The 19,588-nt window shown below is 44.0% G+C and overlaps 1 protein-coding gene across 3 annotated transcripts in view; it reads right to left on the reverse strand.

Annotated features, from left to right (window-relative positions):
• Positions 1 to 619: 619 nt before the first annotated feature.
• Net1 (neuroepithelial cell transforming gene 1) overlaps positions 620 to 19,588 on the reverse strand; it is a 36,203-nt gene continuing 17,234 nt past the window's right edge. Inside the window, exons 1-10 of one of the 3 annotated variants that reach the window (NM_001047159.2) lie at positions 11,895 to 12,183; positions 7,473 to 7,580; positions 6,957 to 7,124; positions 6,580 to 6,642; positions 6,173 to 6,269; positions 5,973 to 6,049; positions 5,140 to 5,397; positions 4,650 to 4,820; positions 3,405 to 3,591; positions 620 to 3,075 (exon numbers count right to left, since the gene is read on the reverse strand). In NM_001047159.2, coding sequence (NP_001040624.1) covers positions 2,672 to 3,075; positions 3,405 to 3,591; positions 4,650 to 4,820; positions 5,140 to 5,397; positions 5,973 to 6,049; positions 6,173 to 6,269; positions 6,580 to 6,642; positions 6,957 to 7,124; positions 7,473 to 7,580; positions 11,895 to 11,987 — 1,626 coding nt within the window. In that variant the 5' untranslated portion in view covers positions 11,988 to 12,183 and the 3' untranslated portion in view covers positions 620 to 2,671. Of the gene's footprint in view, positions 3,076 to 3,404; positions 3,592 to 4,649; positions 4,821 to 5,139; positions 5,398 to 5,972; positions 6,050 to 6,172; positions 6,270 to 6,579; positions 6,643 to 6,956; positions 7,125 to 7,472; positions 7,581 to 7,943; positions 8,049 to 11,894; positions 12,184 to 19,588 lie in introns of those variants that run through there. The other 2 variants (XM_030247332.1, NM_019671.3) reach the window with 2 other exon arrangements.

Genomic DNA, 19,588 nt, shown 5'->3' on the forward strand with positions numbered 1-19,588 from the left:
CTACTAGGACAGACATGCGCAGATCTGACATGGGCAGGGTTCAGAGGGATTCTGGAGAATGCCTAAGGCTCTTAAGTTGTGTGGATGTGTAAGCATGGCTACACTTCTTCCTGGAGGAAGGGTCCATGACTTTGACTAGAGTTAAACAGTGTGATGGCATACACCTATAATCCCAGCACTTGGGAGGTAGAGGCAAGAGGAATGACCCACCATGAACTTGAAAGCAGTGTGGGCTATAGAGTGAGTTCTTAGCCAGGCAGGGATACTTAAAAGGAAGACGGCTCAGAAAACCATTGCACACACATAAATGTAGTGGCCTTATGTAACCATAAAAATTCAAGGTCAGCTCTCTGTTCCCTTCCAACGTCTGGATACAGTGAGATGGCGACGTCTGGCTACAGTGAGATGGTGACGTCTGGCTACAGTGAGATGGTGACGTCTGGCTACAGTGAGATGGTGACATCTGGCTACAGTGAGATGGTGACGTCTGGCTACAGTGAGATGGTGACGTCTGGATACAGTGAGATGGCACACACGTCACTCACTGGTGGTGATGCCCAAACAAGTCTGAGAACCGAGACTGTGTTCCTGAGTGCTGTCCAACAGAAATGCTGCTCTTGAAGAACGTCATGACTGTTTATTTTCTCCCGAGAGAAACCAAGCAAGATACCTTTAGATCAAACATCATTCCATTACCACATCTGAACCATTTGTTCCCATTAACTCTAGAAGCTGAACAGAGCCACTCTGAGAGAAATTAAACTCCACATGACAGCCCTAGACAAGACCACTGTCTTGCTTTCCTAAGCTGCAGATCACAGCACTGGATAAGGCGCCCTTCTGAATTTGAATTTCCAAAATAACAAGGCTCAGGTACCTACCTCAGACTTTGGATTTAACCACATTAATGAAGATGTTTGCTATTTGCTCTACTACTGTATCCAGAAGATGAGCATGGTCAGCTGTCTGCAATACAATGGTGACTTCAGATGACATCATGTCCTTAAAAGATCACATGACTCCTAAGAACTAAACTATGGACTTTTCTTATCAACAAATTTCAAAAGGGTAAATTATTTGGGATTTCCTTAACCATTAAAGGTTTAGCTAAGCCCTCATGGCCCAGTGGATGGCCCCCCAAATAACCACCAGGAGAGAAATGTTTTGGGTTATTATGTGTGTGCTTTTTTTTTAATTATATAATTCTTTTATACAAAGAAATCATTTCATTGATCTATTTACAGCCTTTTCCAATTTTCATTTCCACTGGAGATATATTTCACATATAATGGTTAACAATGACTTGAACTGATTGCCAGTATAACCCTGGGCTGACATGGGGTCTCTGTCCTTCTCCCCCCTGTAAAGAGCATGACCCCATTTTTAACACAAACATTTTGTAGTCAAGAATCACGGGTTTTTTTTTAAATGAAGAAAACCAACCAGAATTAACCTAATATAGTCAAATTTCCAACACACTGTACAGTTCTTTTCAAATGTAGCATTTGCAGGTATGAGAAACCAAAGCAAACACAGTTCACATCCCCTCTGCCTTCTACAACTTTCTACATCCCTCAGGCCAGGCTGCTCCTGGCTCCTCCTCTGGTTCAGCCAGACAATTTACTTTAGACAAGCTACTCTTCTCTTCTCTTCCCTTCCCTTCCCTATCCCAGACTCCTGCCTTCTCTCTTGCTTTTCAGACAACACAAAAACTTCCACCCAACCCTTCCTGTGGTTCCTTTCAGTAGTCTAAAATACACTAAGTCATTTCATGGGACTTTACCACACATGATACACTGTAAAAACTGCACTTTTCTTAATTGGCTCAAACAATATGGCTTGGTTTCACTTGATAAAATTAATGATTCACACACAAACACACACACACACACACACACACACACACACACACACACAATTAGGAGGAAAAACTTCAAGGACATGCCACTTTAAAAAGGCATCAATGTAAAAAAATAAAAGCAAATACTAAAAACTACTTTACAATAAAAAAAAAATTAAATAGTTGGCAGAATAAATGAATGCAGAAGGCGAACCGTGCAGTGAGACTGCCACGGGTGTTTGTTCATTCCAGTTGAGACAAAGGGGGAAGACATCCAGCTTCACGCTTGTTCTCAAGGAAGCGGGACTTCACTGTCAATACAAAAGATTTCAATCTCAAATCTGTTCCATGCGGATCGTAGGTGTCACTATTACAATTCCATGCTCCCTCTGAGGTTTCACAGAGAACACTGATGGAGTCTCAGCATTTGCAAGCGTTTAAGCCTGGCAAACACTGTGACATTTGCTCAGTCATGGGGAACCAGGTGAGGACAGCACCGGCTCCACACACACTGCTTCTGATAAAATACACCAAGTTGGCATGTTCCAAATAATCCATGAAAATACCTTTTTAAAGTCTCCAATTTAACAGTAATCTGTGTATCTGTAGCTGCCATTAATAACAACGATGACGATGACAACGAGGACGACAAGGACAACATCAATGACATGACGACGATTGGGGGCGGGGGGAAGGGAGAGGGAGAGGATGAGAGAGAGACCCAAACCATGAACACATTACTTCTGGTACAGAGTAACCCTTGATGCTCCCATTATAAGAAAAACTGTACACATTTATAAATAAACAGCTCCCCATCAGGGAATACACACTTTACACCAAAGTCTCTTTCTTTTTGCCACCTGACTGTGCTTTGTCCCTTGCTCTTCGTAAGCCAGGCTGAGGCCGCTGTGCCTTCATGTTCCTGGTGTCTTCCACTGTCTGTACACTGGAGCCACAATCCAGGGCGCTTTCCTCGTCTATCTGCATGACACCAGGAACCACGCATGACCGTCGCTGGGCTCTGAGGTTCCCAGCAGAAGGGTTGTTCTCTTCACACTCTTCGTGGAGGTCTGGCAAGCCCTGAAGCTCTAAGGGGCTGGCGGCCCGCTGGAAGGGGGCAATGGCCGCGCGAATACAGTTGAACCACTGCTGCTTATGGAACACATCATTGGCTTGCAGTGTGTGGGAGTGGCCTGGAGAAGGGTCTTGGAAGCGGACCCTAAAGATATTTTTAGCTGAAGGGAGGAAAAAAGAAATCAAGACTGAGAAAGTGGTCATGCAGTAAGGAAAGTTCCAGTACTTATGAGACACACACTGTTAAAGACAGCTGCTAGTTAGAGGTTGTTGACCAACTCCATGCTGTGCCAGCATATGACTGGGGAATGGTTGTATTTTCAAAATGCTAAGGGTTGAGTCTAATTTCATTTAGGGACATTTGTTTCTTCTTTTCAGTGTTGTTTGTTAAGATGGGGTCTCACTCTGTAGCCCAGGTTAGCTTCAAATGTGTGGCCATTCTGGTCCACTCCCTTCCTCCCCGTCTAACCTGGCCCCCTTTAGTAACTACCTTTGTCTGAGTTGCCGAAGGCCCCTCGGAAGGAGCCACCCATGCGCACATCCCCGTCCTGCAGGTCTTCCAGCACCAGCTCCTGGACTGGGATGGGCTGCCGGTAAACCTGGTACAAGTGGCGCTCATTTCGGGTGACAGGCCGAGTCAAAACCAAGATGTCTTGAAATAGGAAAATGTACAGTTTCTGCAGAAATGAAGGAAAAAAAAAAAAACCTAAAACTTCCTAAATAAAAGATTTAATTGCTAAAGAACTGGATTTGAGATTTAGATTTTTCTAATTTCTCCTTTATTCACGGCATAGAATAGTGATCTCATGGCTTTCCAGGTCTAACTTGGAGCAGTCAAGCCCAGGCTACCTAGAGCTCTTCTCTTTCTTTCATCAGGCCACACTACCAGGCTAGGTGACAGCTGAGCAAATGCCACCTATCTGAGAGACCTGGTATCAGCAGAAACAGTTTCAACTCCAGTATTGTTCACTGCAGTTTCCAAAGACACAGGGATCCCAAGTGCGTGCTGCTACAATGTTGTTCATGGGTCAGTTGTGTCTACACAGGTCTAAGCCTTCACAGAACAATCAGGCTCTGTGACAGAAATCAGATAGGCTGCATTTCAACTTTTTCTTGAACAACCCCCAACTTACAAATGGAGCTGTTGGAAAGCACATATAAAGCAAAAATAGCATTCATGACTCCTTAATTCCAGGAGGTTCTTTTGTAATAAATATTAAAAAAAAATAAAATTGTTCTTGTTTAATCTGCTGCAAAACTTGAGTGGTGCTAAAACCTCTGGCCCTGCTAGAAGACACCATTCTCACAGGAAGCGCTCATGAAACACTGTGGAAACACAGGAGACTCATCACACACAGGCTGACAGTTCACAAGCGGAAAGGACTGCTAGTTGAGATGTTTAAGTCTTCCTACCTGCTTTATTAAAGCTGGTCACACACAAAAGTGCTAACCTTCCTGCTGCAAGCTGCAGGCTTATTTATTTGTTTGTTTGTTTGTTTTCCAGACAGGGTTTCTCTGTGTAGCCCTGGCTGTCCTGGAACTCACTTTGTAGACCAGACTGGCCTCAAACTCAGAAATCCACCTGCCTCTGCCTCCCAAGAACTGGGATTAAAGGCGTGTGCCACCACCACCCGGCTGCAGGCTTATTTTTAAAAACCTGTCTCATAATTTGCAAAACTTGAGGTGGGAATGAGGAAGCAATGGCCTCCTTCCTGTTCACACTGGAAGCACTCACATGGCCGCTTTTATTCTTCAGCTCCCCATGGCACAGCAGCACTTTGCTCGCTTCGATCCTAGGGTCCTTCTGCTTCTCGTCCAGGTACTCCAGCTTGTTGATGTAATACTGACACTCAGATTCGCCTTTCTTCAAGTTGATATCAGAAAGAACTCCTTGTATTATCAATATCTAGAAATGATAAAGACAGAAGAATAAAGCCATATGGGGCACCTGCTGTCTATCAGCCTGTCCTTCCTCCCTCCAGAGCAAGCATTCACACAAAAAGGCAGAATCTAAAGCTTGAATTGGCTCCAGAGGTCAGTCCAGTCAGTCTCTTCATTATACATGTGAACAGCCATACTGGGCAACTAGTTCAAGGCTACCAGCCAGTGGAAGGGACTAGACGAAAGCCCAGTCTCTTGATGGCACGAGACTTGAAAGTACCACTGTATGCTTTTCTAAGGTCACCCATGCTAGACTTGCGAGCCTGCTCTATGGGTTTACTTACTGCCTCTTCTAGAAGCTGAACATCACGGTGGTCTTTGGGAGTGTGTCTAAGGATTTCTTTTAACAGTAAGGGGTACTTGACGAGGCGACTTCGAGGGATATCTAGGAAACTCCAAAGATCTAGTTTTCGACTGAAAGGAGACTCCAGACAGCGCTGGAGGAAGTCTTGGACTCTTGGGTCTTGTTTCTTCTGATCCAGAAGAGCCTTGGCCGCCAGCTGGTTACTGCAGTAGCCTCTGTAGGCATTCAGGCCTGGTAACTGCAGAGCAGAGACAGGGCATGACATAGCCTACATGACTGGGTGCATGAGTAAGCCATGAGCACAAACCACAAAAGAGAGCATGAGGCCACACGTTTACCCGGCTGTGGAAATCTTCCTGGCTCTACTAAGGCACATGGCCTCACTAAGATGTTAGGTATCTGTGTGCCCAGGACACCGAGTTGCTTCTATCACATGACACAACCATGACGCTGTGGGCCTGTTCATTCTCTTGTTTGAGGTCATAAACACAGAAGTAGCCTTCATTACCCCATGAATCCTCCTTCAACAGGGCCTGGCATACAGCAAGTACTTAAGCATTTATTTACATGAAAGGTTGCATAAGTACCATAGCATTATGGAAAGCCTGCTCAAGCAGGGACATTACTTATAAGCAGATCTATAACTCAATGAAGTTCTGAACTTTATTGAGTTACAGATCTTTCTGTATTTACAAGGCTGTAAGTTCTTATCACCATAACTTTGCTGGACTTTAAGGTTTCATTGCTCTTAAGAGTCTGTGGCAGACAAAGCTGCTATGAGTGACATTGCAGGCCACATCACTGCTCACGTACCCAGTTCACGAGAATGTGACCGATCTGCTCCACAGTCCCATCAGGCTTGGTTGCTTCTCCAATTCTTGCTAACAGATCTGAAGGGCACAAGAGTAGAGAGAGAGCAGTGACACACTGACTGGAAAGAAGCGGTGAGTGTGACATCATCGTTAATTTAAATGGCTGCTCAGAGACAAATGGAAGCGAAGAGCAAAGCTGACCTTCGTGCAGAGGTATATAAGCATCCAAGTCTCCAAATATGTGCGTGAGTTCCTCTTCTGACATGATAGACAGCTTTAACATGGGGTCATGGTAGGCCTGTCAGAGGGGAAGAGAAACATCACACAAAGAATGAGCAAGGAAAGCCCTTGGGCACCCCGTCCTCGAGCACACCCTAGTAAATCCATATCAGGGACACAGCTTTGGGAGAAATGCTACAGTTTACACTCACTCCAAAAAGTTTACTAGTGGTCACATTTGAAAAGCTGTGCTTCATTCAATCTCAAGTCAAAGATGCAGCCATCAGTAAAACTCTGCTGCTTTCCACTTCCAAGGTTAAGGAGCCACCCTTTAGAAGCTGTGAGGTGTCCTTTGAAGGGCTGGCACTTTGTGGTAAAGTGACACTGACCTTTCTAGCGAGCTTGAGATCCTCAATCAAGTCCTGTTCCCCTCGGGACAATTCATATATGGCCTAAAAACATGCAGCAACACCACAAGTCAGACATGGGAATCAGGTAAGTGATATTCACAGTGCTTGACTAAGAGACCTGGTCTGAAAATTCTCATTCAGCTTGAAATGTTTTTCCATCCTTTTGCCCACTAGAGCTGCTCAATCTCATGGCGACCACCACGCACTATAAACTGTTGCAGACTGGGTGGATGTTACCCAAATAAAAAGCATCAGATATTAGTTTTCCATTCCTCTGGCAAGACATATATGTAAAAGCATTTCTTCTTCCTTGGTCTAACTCAATAAATACAGTCCAGGTACTAAGTGTTGCATACCTCCTGACGTTTGATCTCTCGAGTGGTCAAGGACTCCTTCATATTGATGTCTAGCATTTCCGACCATAGTGCACTGCTTCTTCTCTTGGTGGGTGTGGGGACGGTGGACCTGCTGAATGACTTCTGGGCAGAGGCTGGGGATCTGTGGTCACCACGAAGGGTAAACGACTAAAGAGGCAAGCAAATGAGAAGGTGAGATTTGAAGGCAGCAACAGCTATCCTGCATTTATTTAAACAATGCATTTCTGAGGATTTCTCAATATATAAAGCAATCACTTGAGTTCTAACCTAACAGTAGTTGTGGGGAATGTAAAGGGTCTTAGAGGAGCCTGACAAAGGATCCTAATGCACACGGCTTATAAAAACGCTACTCTACTAAAGTACTCCCCACAAGCAGACTCCAAACCAAACACCATGTATAACAACGCAAACATGTTTGTACAGCTCAAAGGAAAACACATCTTAGGTGTCCATAAAACATGCTCTCCCTTCCTTCTTCCCTCCCTCTTTTTTTACCTGTATGGTCTGACCGAAGCGCCTGACTGCTCCATTTCTTACGGGAGAGATTAAGTTTGCCAAAGATGTGACCCGAGCTAGAGGCCGAACTCTCTTATTGCTTGGCTCCTGGGAAAACAAAACCAGATTATAATAAATATGTGTTGAGGTGTAATGATTTCATACAAGCCCAGACAACATTAAACTGCTTACAAAACAGTGCTTGTACAAGACAGGGAGACAGGGAACTAAAAAAAAAAATGATTGTTGTTTTTTACGCTAAACTAGAACACCACCAAGTAACAACAGCTTAAGAAAACCAAGGTTTTGTCTCTGTCCCTGTCCCTGTATTGTGTATTTCCACTTTTAACTACTTTAGTTTGAGAATAACCTTTGAGCATGTCTAATACTGAAATGGGTCAAAAACTGCTCAAGCCAAGGCAGAGGGGAGGTTCAAAGGCCTCCTAGGCTCTGACAGGCCTAGAATCCTACCTCCTGCTCTTGCAATGGCACAGTCAGGGCTAAGAAGCAGCACAGCTTTTAAAGCAGCAATAGCATAGCAAACAAGCACTTAGCATCCTTGGATCTCAAAGCTTCACAAAGCTAGTATGAAGGACGCACTGTCCAAAGACTTTAGAGTTCCTGAGATAACGAACTCCAAATCAAGTGATTCTACAAGAGGAGCATACACTGTTTGTGTCTGGTGCCTTTAACAAGTCTCACACGTGATAAAATGTGAGATAAATGTGATAAAATAAAATGTGAGATAAATGGTGAGAATTTGGAAGGCTGGACAAGGTGGTGTACAGCTTTAATCCGAACACTTTCGAGGCAGAGTCAGGTAGATCTCTTTGAGTTCAAGGCAAAAGGCCGGTCAGGACTACATAGTGACACTGTCTCAAAAATAGATCACCATTAAATTAAAAAGTAACAGAAAAACATTCTTTCCCCTAAAATTTCTGACAAGAACAAATTACTTTAAAAGAGAGGGGTGCAAGGAAACCAAGTAAAAATAACTCTCGTATAATTTAAGAACAAAGTGGGAAAAAAGGACAAAGTTAGAAAGAAGCATAAATGAGTCCACAGCCCACGAAGCATCTAGCTCCTGAGTGTGCACATACACGCACCAGAAGGAACCTCAGAGACTCAAGGACTTCAAAGAGAATCCAAACTCTGGAGGCTTGAAGAGACAGGGTTGTAAACCACTCCCTCCTCCTCCAAATAACTAACTGGGAAGCAAAACTTAAACTACAAACCACAATGAGCTGAACAAGAAGCCTTTGAGCCACGCAGTAAAGTGGCATATGCCGTCTGACAAGGGCCTTCAGCACACATCTGTGCAGACTGAGTGACACACGCGTGTGCAGGGGCAGCTAGAGGCATTCCTTTCCATTTAGTAAAGACGGCACAAAGCGTCTCCTGTTTGAATGGAGATAGAATTACCTCACAAAGCAAGATATGCCACCATGAACTGGAACCAAAGCAGCTGCCTGACTCGTGTGCTTTGGAAGCAGAGGTTAGCACCTCTTCCCTGTTCAAAGCATAAAAGTTTCACTTCCTAGTAAATCACCAAATATTTAAGCTCCGTTTGAAGGTCTTTAGAAAGGTGCACCTCCCAGTGAGTCAGAAAGTAAAAGTCAGTTTACCTAAGAAGACATTTTGATATTATCATACTAAATAAAATTGTCAAATTCTTGCCTTTTAAGATTAGTTAATGTAAAACTTCTAAATTCGTGGCAATTACAAACTATGTTATGCTTGGGAGGCAGAGGCAGGTGGATTTCTGAGTTCGAGGCCAGCCTGGTCTACAGAGTGAGTTCCGGGACAGCCAGGGCTACACAGAGAAACACTGTCTCAAAAAAAAAAAAAAAAAAAAAGAAGCCAACAACCCCCCCCCCCCCCATGTAATGTTTAAAATGAAAAAGAAATGATTCTGATTGACTAAGCAGGTCCTGTGAGTATCAGGCAGGCACCCTCTCACTAGAGAACTACAACATGTAGACTTAGGTAACTAAGTGTCTATCTAAAAGCACTTGTAAGGCACTAATATAAATTTTGTGTATGCATTTCTTCAGACTGCACTTGGTGGCTAAACACATTCACAGTTCTTTAAAAATAACTACAATATCACTTCTTTATAAAGCATATTGCTATTCAATAGTCAAGTCTAACATGTTTGGTAAGAAAGTATAGTGTGTGTACTTGGCAGGTTTAAATAGAGCATTGACAGTAGTTCCAGGCTAGCCTGACCTAGCCTGGGCTACCCAGTGTGAACTCAAAAAAAGCAAAAACCAAACCAAACCAAACTAAACCAAAAAGAACTAAACTAAACTAAACCAAACCAAACCAAACCAAAATGGCAAACATGGTGGAACAACCATTTGGGAACTCCTTTTCAAATAATGAAAAATTTTAATGAAAGGTAAAAACATATCACTGTCAATTTCAGGATACAGACACTAGTTGAAGAAAAGATCAAACATAATTTTATTTTATTTTATTTTTGGTGGAGAAGTGAAATGGATTAGGCACTTAAGAGTCAGCAAAAAGGTAGGGGCAAAATCTATATCTTTGGGAATATGGATTACAATTTGAGCTAGGAAAATTATAAGCAAAGCAGTCCTTCTACAGGTCCAAGAGAACTCCTTCAGTTATCTGATTTATTAAGGACAAGAACATCTGCACCATAAGACTGTTGTTACACCTACACGCACCTCTCCCTGGCAGGACTCAGCAGTGATATTTGGACTTGATGAAAGTACACACCCACACTCCCCCACAGGCACAGACACCCAGCCCCCCAAGGCCAGGCTTAATTATATAATGGTGGTGACTTGCTTATCGAGCTGGAAGGTTGTTACAGTGAACACTAGGATTCATAGACACTGATGCCTGTCTCCCCTAAAGACAAGCAGCAAATCTGGGAGAATAAACATGAATGCTAACAAGGCTAACGTCGAGCAACTTCTATCGCAACAGGCAACCTTTTATGAGGGCTAAGGTTCACTTGGAAGGGGCAAAGCCACTCTCAGGGGTCTACGCTGTTTACTTAGGTTAATCTTTAATCAGACTATCTAGTTCAGCTGGCCAGAGCATCCGTCCTAGTAGGAAAGCTGCCTGACCCTGCTGGGCTTTGAGAACTCAATTTGAGTTCACCTCCCCTACTTAGGGGAGGTGTCCTAAAATATTTCCAAAGTATCTATAAGAAAGTTACGTCTACTTTCATGCTAGCTTTCCTGGGATGTATCTTATTTATAAGCACAGCCGCTTGGGTAACCTTTCCCCCAATGATGTCATGACAAGGCATACTTCAGGGTCAGTCAAATCATGGAACTTTAAAGGGCAGCCTGCGTCTCGGTTTTATTCCTTCCTTCAAACATAATCGCTCACTTGGCAACAACTTTGAAAAACAGAAAAACAAGAATAAAAAAGGCTTTTTGAGAGAGATAAAGGCAAGTTTTGATTACAAACTATTTTTCCTTAGGTCATGAGGGCTGTGTTCTGAAGCAGGGACTCTGACCCTGGTTATTTGGATGCTCCAGGAAAATAGCCCATGTCTCATCCTACGGAAAAGGCTCAACCTTGAGGGCCTTGAAAGATAACTACCTTGGGGATTTTCACTCACAGCCTTGTAGGAAGAAGCATTCTCTTGTTGATTTTATAAAATGTAAGAAAAAGTGAACCCAAACAAATAACAAAATTCAGTATCAACCCCCAATGGCGCCCCAATGATTGTATATAACAAGCTGTCTCCTTGAGGCATGTGATTAAACTGCTCATTTAAAAAATGGACAATTACATATATATTTTTCGTAAAAAACCATCACTATCTTCAAAAGATTTGGTAGGCTGAACCCATAACCATTTCTACTGGCAGCAGGAAACACCGCAGCACCAATCAACTGCCAAGATTACAAAAAAATTGCATGAAATAATTTTTTCCATAAATGTTCATAAAGACTTTAGAAAGCCAGGCAGGCAGTGTTCCCCCGACTCAAATACCCTTTCAGAAGGAAAAAGGGAACGGCAAGCCTAACTACACAGGGAAAGAATGAACACGCATCCCAGGTCGGACTTACTCACTTGTTCACCAGCATCGAGAGGAAAATATTTTTCTTTTTCTTTCCTTTCTTAAAACAGTCTCCATGACTTAGTAATGCAAGTTAGGGGGGGGGGGGGAAGCACAACCATATCGAACATGAGAAATGTTTACCCAGAGACTCATATATTTAAAATCTCCTTTGTATGTAACTTTTCACAATTTTAGCTATGCTATAGTAAAAAAAAATTGCTTAAACTTAGACCACAGTTCTTAAACACATTTCAGCCTTGCTTATAATAGTTGCACATTTTAGGATGTAATACGATTAAAAGTTTGAAAGTGAAGTTTAAAATCTTAGAAGTTCTGCGGAGTTGGAAAGCATTCCTTCGGTCTGCTCTTACCTCCTGCTCCCGGAAGGGCTGGTTATTAACATCTAAGACTCGGATCGTCCTTTTAATGGGCAGGAGACCTCCGATCTCATCATGCGCCACCATGCTTTACAAGTGTCCTTTCAAATCTTTCGGGTTAGTCCACATGCGAGTCAGCCCTGCAGGGCAACGCCGCCAAGGCGCCGGGCTTTTCTTCTGAGAGCTCAGCCTGGCCCGGCAGCCATGCGCCCATGCCTCCGCTCGCGGTGGAGCTCTGCTTCTGCAAAGGCAGCGAGCACGCACGCAGAGCTCAGGAGTCCGGGGCGGGGCCAGGACCCACGTGACTCCCGATAACTGCGGAGGGGCGCGCACCTAGGCTGCTCCGCGAGAGCCCGGAGCTGCCTGAGCTAAGCCGGTCCCTCGCAATAAAAAAGGCACTGGAACTTGCACAGAAAGAGCCGAAGCCCACAGGAGGCCGAGTGAACGCCAGAGGAACCTATCTCAGTTACTTCTCTAGCACTTAGTTACTGACAGAGAACCTCTAAAATTTAGAGATTTCTCTAAAATTAGTGCCTTGGAAAGGGCTGAGTATGTGTTAAAAAACTACGCAGCAAAGACTTGTGGGTTAAAAAATTATGTAGTAAAGAAGAGCCTAGTTACCCAGCAGCACCGGCTTAAGCACAACGGTAAAATTACCTGCCTCTTAAAACAAGGTTCCTATGGGGGCCAAAGGATTCATGGGGGAGAGGCCTATATGAAAATGTCACAGTACATCTGTTACTTTGTGCACAGAAAATCTAAAGTAGTTCCTGCTCCCCCCACCCCCTTTTTTTAAATTCAAGGACTGACAGGGAACCACAGAGGGCACCTTCAGTCCACTCTATTCCTATTGGACCACCTGGTCCTGGGAAAAGCTAGACGGGCCTAGTTCAAATTTCCAGGATCAGTATACCGATCTTGGTGTGAGACATTTATGCCATAAAAACACACAGCAGGATCCTCCCCTAAACTTATCTTGATATGGTCTTCATAGGTCCAACAGTCCAGCTTACAAAGCCTGGCATTTTAAAGGGAAGAACAGCCCCACCCCAGGGAGAGCCACCCAGGAGAGGCCAGCTGCCAACTTGTCCAAAACTTTCCTATATGGAAGGGCACTATTTCTCAAGTTAGGACCTGAGATATAGCGGACTTCCTCCCGGATTTGTTTTGCACAGTAGGTAGGCCCATCTTAATTAACAGTGTGCAGATATTATATGCTGGGAAACTGGAAAGCTACAGTGAAGTATTTACAAGTGTAAAATAAGCCCTGTATGAAAAGGCACAACTCTAGATTCTTGGGTGATAAAGTGTAGGCTTTGTAGCCGAGACCCTAGTGTGTAACGGCGGAAGCAGGCTGTATGGAGAGGCAGGGGTAAAAGCTTTTGCAAGTCCAAGTAAGCCGTGTAGTTAGCAAGTGCCATTCAGGGCTACCCTCCTGCCTGACACGTGGGTGGGAAAGCTCGCAGGGAAACTTCTAAAGGTTGGGCTTCCAGGTTGGGCTTCCGTGAACCTCCAATGCCTCGCTGCTTCACCCAGGACTGAGTAAGAGCACAAGGATGAGGAGACAGACTCCTTCCTACAAGGCCACAGGCTGATGACCTTGCAGGCACCTGGGGCTAGAGGTGTTGAAGGTGATTAAAGGTGACTGGGAAACCAGGCAAATCTCAGAAGGCATAAGGTACCAAGAGCTTGAGGACAAATGCAATGTGTCAACGATTTTAAACATATGAGCAACTGTTTCACAAGTTGAACAATGATTTTGCAAGAAAATACTAAATTTCTTTTGATCCACTGCATCTGAAGGAACAAGAACACACAACTGAAGCCACTCAGTCAGATCTGGAGTCATTTGGGAGGGGTGTGGAGAAGATATCTGCATGGATTTTCTTTGGAAAAATCTGAACTAAAACACAGTCCAAGGGGTAAATACTGGAGGAATGACCACCGGGGAAAAATAATTCTGTAAACGAAAGAGAGAGAAAGCAAGAAGGAGGGGAAGAGGGAAGGGAAAGAGCTACAGATCTTTACTGAGCATCTCAGATCTGTCAGCAGGGACAGAGGTAAATCCTGGCAAGGGGGCGGGAGAATCAGTGGCAAACAGTGAGGTGAGACTAAAGCATGATTTACCAATGTACAGCCTAGCACCACCTTGTCCAGGAAGGGCCATGGCTATGTCTGTATCTACACATTCAGGCCACCACCAGGGTCTCGCAGGGCTCTGCATCTTGCTGTTTGAGTGGTGGAGCCTGCTTTAGAGTTGATGACTATTTGTAAAAGCAGCTGGTACACGGCTTCACTTGGAGGCACGTGAATATCATGGACTTTCAGGTAAGATCAAAGGTCCTTCGAGATAATACAAATAAATAGTGTAGGCCAGCAGGACCCGCTGAGACACTTGGTCCAGTTAGCTTCCTCAGTTAAAAACCAACGCAAGTGAGGCCAACAGCATGGCCACACAGTCCCAGCAGGGAAGAGAAGGAAGTGCAGTGGGGTTAGGAAAGAGGCTGCCAGGGATTCTCATGGGTCTCTTACCCAACGTCTTCTCAAAACTGTTTTTCCACTTAGCTCTGTGTGAAGTATGGCCAAGATAAGGAGGGGAAAGGATAGTTTTCATTTCCGTCTTTCAGCTGGGACCCTAGAGGGAAAGACTGATGTCTCAAGCAGAAAGTCTATGTGAAACAAACTGGATCTAGCATAGTGGACCAGTTAAAACCAAAACAGTTTACAGCAAACAAACGAAAACAACAAACCTTTGGCCAGTAAACTCTTAGTTTCATTTTAATGTGTAGGTTTGTGGTCTAATCTTGAACAAGACAACTAGATAACGTCCCAAAGTCACAACATGGACATGTCCACGTTCAGCTGGCACAGACTAGTGACCCATGCTCTTCAGTTTACTCAAGAGGAAACTTAAAGGGAGGGGTGAAGAACAGGAAGGGAACTCTGTGTTACAGCTCCATGCATGTGACTTTATTTAATAATGCTACAAAGCATCACTGCTGTCACCTTGAAGACGGAGAAAGATGGGAATTTAAGAAACTTATCCAAAGGTGCTGGTGACTCCGTGCCTGGAAAGAGTTGAACGTGTTCAACTTTGTTGTGGTATATCTTCCAGACAAGAGACCAGGCATAAACCCCTCAGCATATGTTCTGGTAACCTACACAGTGCGTAGAAAGCACTAGAACGAGGTTCAGAAGAGCGAGATTTCAAATCTAAACCTCCTGAGTCCTGTGCCGATGTTCATTTAATAATGGCTAATGTCTTAAAGAGGAGACCACAGGCAAAGGCTGGGACTTCAGGTGACTTACAATAACAGGATAGGCACAGAGATAAATTAGTTGGTTAACGTTAGGAGAGGCCTTATTTCAACCAGTGGTCATGCCCAGTGAGGCTCTCAACAGCAAGGTTTTCCCAGTTCTTGACTGATGGTACCATGGAGGTAATCAGCCGGTTGAATTTCCATTGTGTGGGGAATAAGATGTGAAAAATTAAAATTTATCCTTCACTTATCTAAAAATAGCACAGCTTGGTAAACAGAATCAAGTTTCTGATAAAGTTACTGGTTTGCAAGGCCCAGCTTTAGTTAGAGAACCTTGTTCTGCCTGGATGGAAAGGTCACACTGCGTCCTCTGTCTACCAAAAGGGGACTGTTAGGCTATCCTTATGCCTACGGTGAAAACTCAACCTACATTTAGTATGAAGTAAACTCAACCTTGAAAGTAAAAAACACTTTTTGCTGTAGGTACTGCTTCCTTTTATCAGGTAAGTTGGCAAGCAGGCTCAGGACTGCCGAAGACCAACTAAGTTCTCTGCTGCCCTCTACAGGAAATACTGTGAAATGCAGGGGCAGCCTGCTTTTCTCAACATGGTAATCACGTTTGTTTAGGTTACTATATCGATGATTACATAAACAAGTTTTTCATTTGAAGAAAAACATAGATTATTTATACCTCTGACCCTCATGTAAACATTTATTTAAATGTTGTATAGTGCATAAAACACATTCCACAGATCATAAATACTTCAGGACCTTTTCTAAATGCAAGGAACTGTTCTATTTTTAAAACTCTAGACTTAAAAATCACAAATATGTAACATGTATTATTTTTCTACTAAAATAGATAAGTTATAAATAACATTCAAAAGTGTTACTAAAAAAGGAAGCACCAATAAAGAAATGGGAACTTTTGAGAAATCTACTACTAACAAAAAAGTACAGAAACATTATGAAAGAAATGAGTAATGAAGTTATTTGTGGATTTGTTTTTTAAAAAGTCACTGATTTAAAAAGTGTGTGTATTCAAGCTTTAGTAAGTACTTTGGTGTAGAAAAGAGCTTAGCTGAGGTCAATTAAGTGCTATTGAACAAGAGTACAAAAGATGATGTTTGCATCTTGTTCTTTGTAAAGATAACACAAATACCAAGTAAAATGAGTACTGCTGTTTGTGGTGACTTTGTCTCAAATACACAGGATAATAATAATTTCCAGTAGAGTGTATTAGTTCCTATCTTGAGATTTATTATTATTATTATTATTATTATTATTATTATTATGTGTGTGATATGTATGTGTGCAGATATGAATCAGAGGACGGCTTTAGGGCCTGGTTCTCTCCTTCCACTGCGAGTTCTAGGGATCAGACTCTGGGTGTTTGGCTTGTGTGACCAATGCCTTGACCTCCTGTGTCATCTTGCCAGGCCACATCTCTTCTGATACACTAGGATGCTGGTTCCTCCCATTTTCTCTGAACCTAAACTGGTCCAGGTTGCTGCATCTTCAGCACTCTTCCCTCTCCTTACTCTGAGTTCAGCCCCTGCTCCTGCACTGTATCGTGCCTCACCTGCACTGCACAATGCCTCACCTGCACTGCACTGTCCTTCACCTGCACTGCACAATGCCTCACCTGCACTGCACTGTCCTTCACCTGCACAGCATCGTGCCTCACATGCACTGTGTCATGCCTCACATACACTGCACTGTCCTTCACCTGCACTGCACAATGCCTCACATGCACTGCACTGTCCTTCACCTGTACAGCATCGTGCCTCACCTGCACTGTCCTTCACCTGCACAGCATCGTGCCTCACCTGCACTGTATCGTGCCTCACCTGCACTGTATCGTGCCTCACCTGCACTGCACTGTCCTTCACCTGCACTGCACAATGCCTCACCTGCACTGCACAATGCCTCACATGCACTGCACTGTCCTTCACCTGCACTGCACAATGCCTCACCTGCACTGCACAATGCCTCACCTGCACTGCACTGTCCTTCACCTGCACTGCACAATGCCTCACCTGCACTGCACAGTGCCTCACATGCTCTGCACTGTCCTTCACCTGTACAGCATCCTGCCTCACCTGCACTGCACAGTGCCTCACATGCTCTGCACTGTCCTTCACCTGTACAGCATCGTGCCTCACCTGCACTGCATTGCTTGCCTTCCACCGTGCTCGTTAACTGTTGCTGCGTGTGGGACAGGTGACACAGAGGGCATCTCTGACTAAAAGCCCACAGGAGCTGGCAGGTAATAAGCTCCCCTCTTTAGAGTCTCTTGAGGAAACAACTCCACGGTGCATTTTACATGGCTCTTCTGTATGTCCCAGCAAGAACAGCTCTGCCAGGGGTGGAAGTTGGCTTAATTACACACATCACATGTTCAACTCCCATTTCACTGTCCATCTAGTACCTGAGAACACATCTCAAGATAGGCCATCTGTCAGTGAGAGCTCATTCCATGGTGGGATCCCAGGCATCGTCATCTACACTGTGACTGGCCTTACAGACAGGACGCACAGGGTTTCTGCAATCGAATCACTCAGTGTCACAACAGTGGAGAGCATGGTTAGGCTGGATTGAGATAATGCAGGGCAAGGCAGCAGCTTTATAAAAAGTGCCGACAAGTGACTAATAGGGGAAAACTGTAGTTTTAATGAACTGATTTACATTTTAAATTTTAATTAATAAAATTGATTTTTACCATTAATCTTTAAAAGCTCTGAAAAAATATTCAGCAGATTCTTCTTAATGTTTTCTGAATCGTGGTGGCAACAGCCAACTTCAGCGTCCTTGCTGTCTGAGTCATTACATTTACGCTAAGATCTGAAGCAGTACCGCATGCTAGGAAGAGACACTGACAACAGCCATTAGGCAAGGAGCAGACTGGGGCACGGTGGCCTCCTGCATGCACACTCAACTCATGAGAGCTTCTTGTAGGGCAGTGGCGAAGGACAGTGGCTCGTGGTACACGGGAGTGGAGCTTCTTACTCTGTCCACTGGACAGACGCTCACCCTCACTGGATAAGATCCTTTGGCATCTGGTCTATGACTATTTATCTGCTCTGTGTTCTTGGAACCTTCATTGGATGACCACAAGAAGCAGTTAGTTTATGAGGGGAGGATAGCAGTCCATATTCTCTTTCATGTTCTGAGATTAACTGTCTTGTTGCTTGCCACAGACTTTGCAATGACCCCGATAGTCCATAAAACATTATGTTAGTCTTAGGAAACAGGAAGTGTTCTGGATGCCTTAGGAAATAAAAAACATGGCATGAAAATTCAGAGGTTACCACACTGGGGAAGTTTTAATAGAGCTAGTGGCTGGAGGCTTTCTGGACTCTCCTTTGAAGGACAGGCAGCCCTAAATTTCATCCACCAATCCTAGAACACAGCAGTAGGCAGGGCCCAACAGTTTTTGGGGGAGCATTCTGCTGCATCTGGGAACTCTTTGATCCGATAAGGAGACAGCCTGAAAGGGTGACTATCAAGATACTTTCAGAGTCTTGAGGTTTGGGTGGGACTGTGAGCAAGAGAAATCTCTGTGGCAGGCCATGATTTAAGCTACCTGCTTTATACAACTGATCCAGTCTGATGAGTTAATAACAGATAAGAATGCTGTGTGATACCTCTGGCAATGTCAGGAACAGTTTCAGAATGCAGAGCCCTAGGATGTTAGAGCAAGGTTAATGCCTCCCACGATACAAAACTGCTGGTTAAAACAGCTTCGGTGTGCTGGCGAACCAAATAAGGACTTAGCACCCTATTACAAATAGCATGTCATGACATCAGAGCTGCCCATATGAGCAGTGTCAGGCAGAGTGAAATTAAAGATTGGGCAAGTGTCAGAGCAACCTATGATATGACGGAAATGGCCAATTGGAATCATGCTTGAGCGACAGTACAGGACACCAGTAAATTATATTAATTCATGAACCAGACCACCACGTTACCTGGTGTACTGATACTTTAACTATAATTGGTGGTAGGGCAGCCATTCTCGACAACAAATTGACAGAATATAAATGAGCTTCACACATTGCTGTGAGCAGAAAATGGACCACCAGCACATTGTATACATTAAGACAATTTCCTAAGAGATGCGTTAAAACATCTACTTCCAGGAGGCAGATTGAAAAGGTGCACACTCACCGGTTCCTTCCATGGAATGGGGGCAGGGTACGGGGGGGAGACGAGGCACAAGAGCAGATTCTTACAGGCTCTTGAGCAGTAGCAAACACTTTAGCTAATTGGTAAGGGGCCTGAGGAGCCATATTGAAAAGCTAGAAATAGGAATCTGTGAAATAGACACATGGATGAATGCATGACAGTGGTCACAAAGTAAAAAGAGGCTTCTGTTTCATGTTAATCAGAGCTAGGGAAGAGGAGGGTTCTGTAAGAGAAAATGTA

The sequence above is a fragment of the Mus musculus genome, chromosome 13, assembly GCF_000001635.26.
Source record: "Mus musculus strain C57BL/6J chromosome 13, GRCm38.p6 C57BL/6J".
Taxonomy (NCBI): domain Eukaryota; kingdom Metazoa; phylum Chordata; class Mammalia; order Rodentia; family Muridae; genus Mus; species Mus musculus.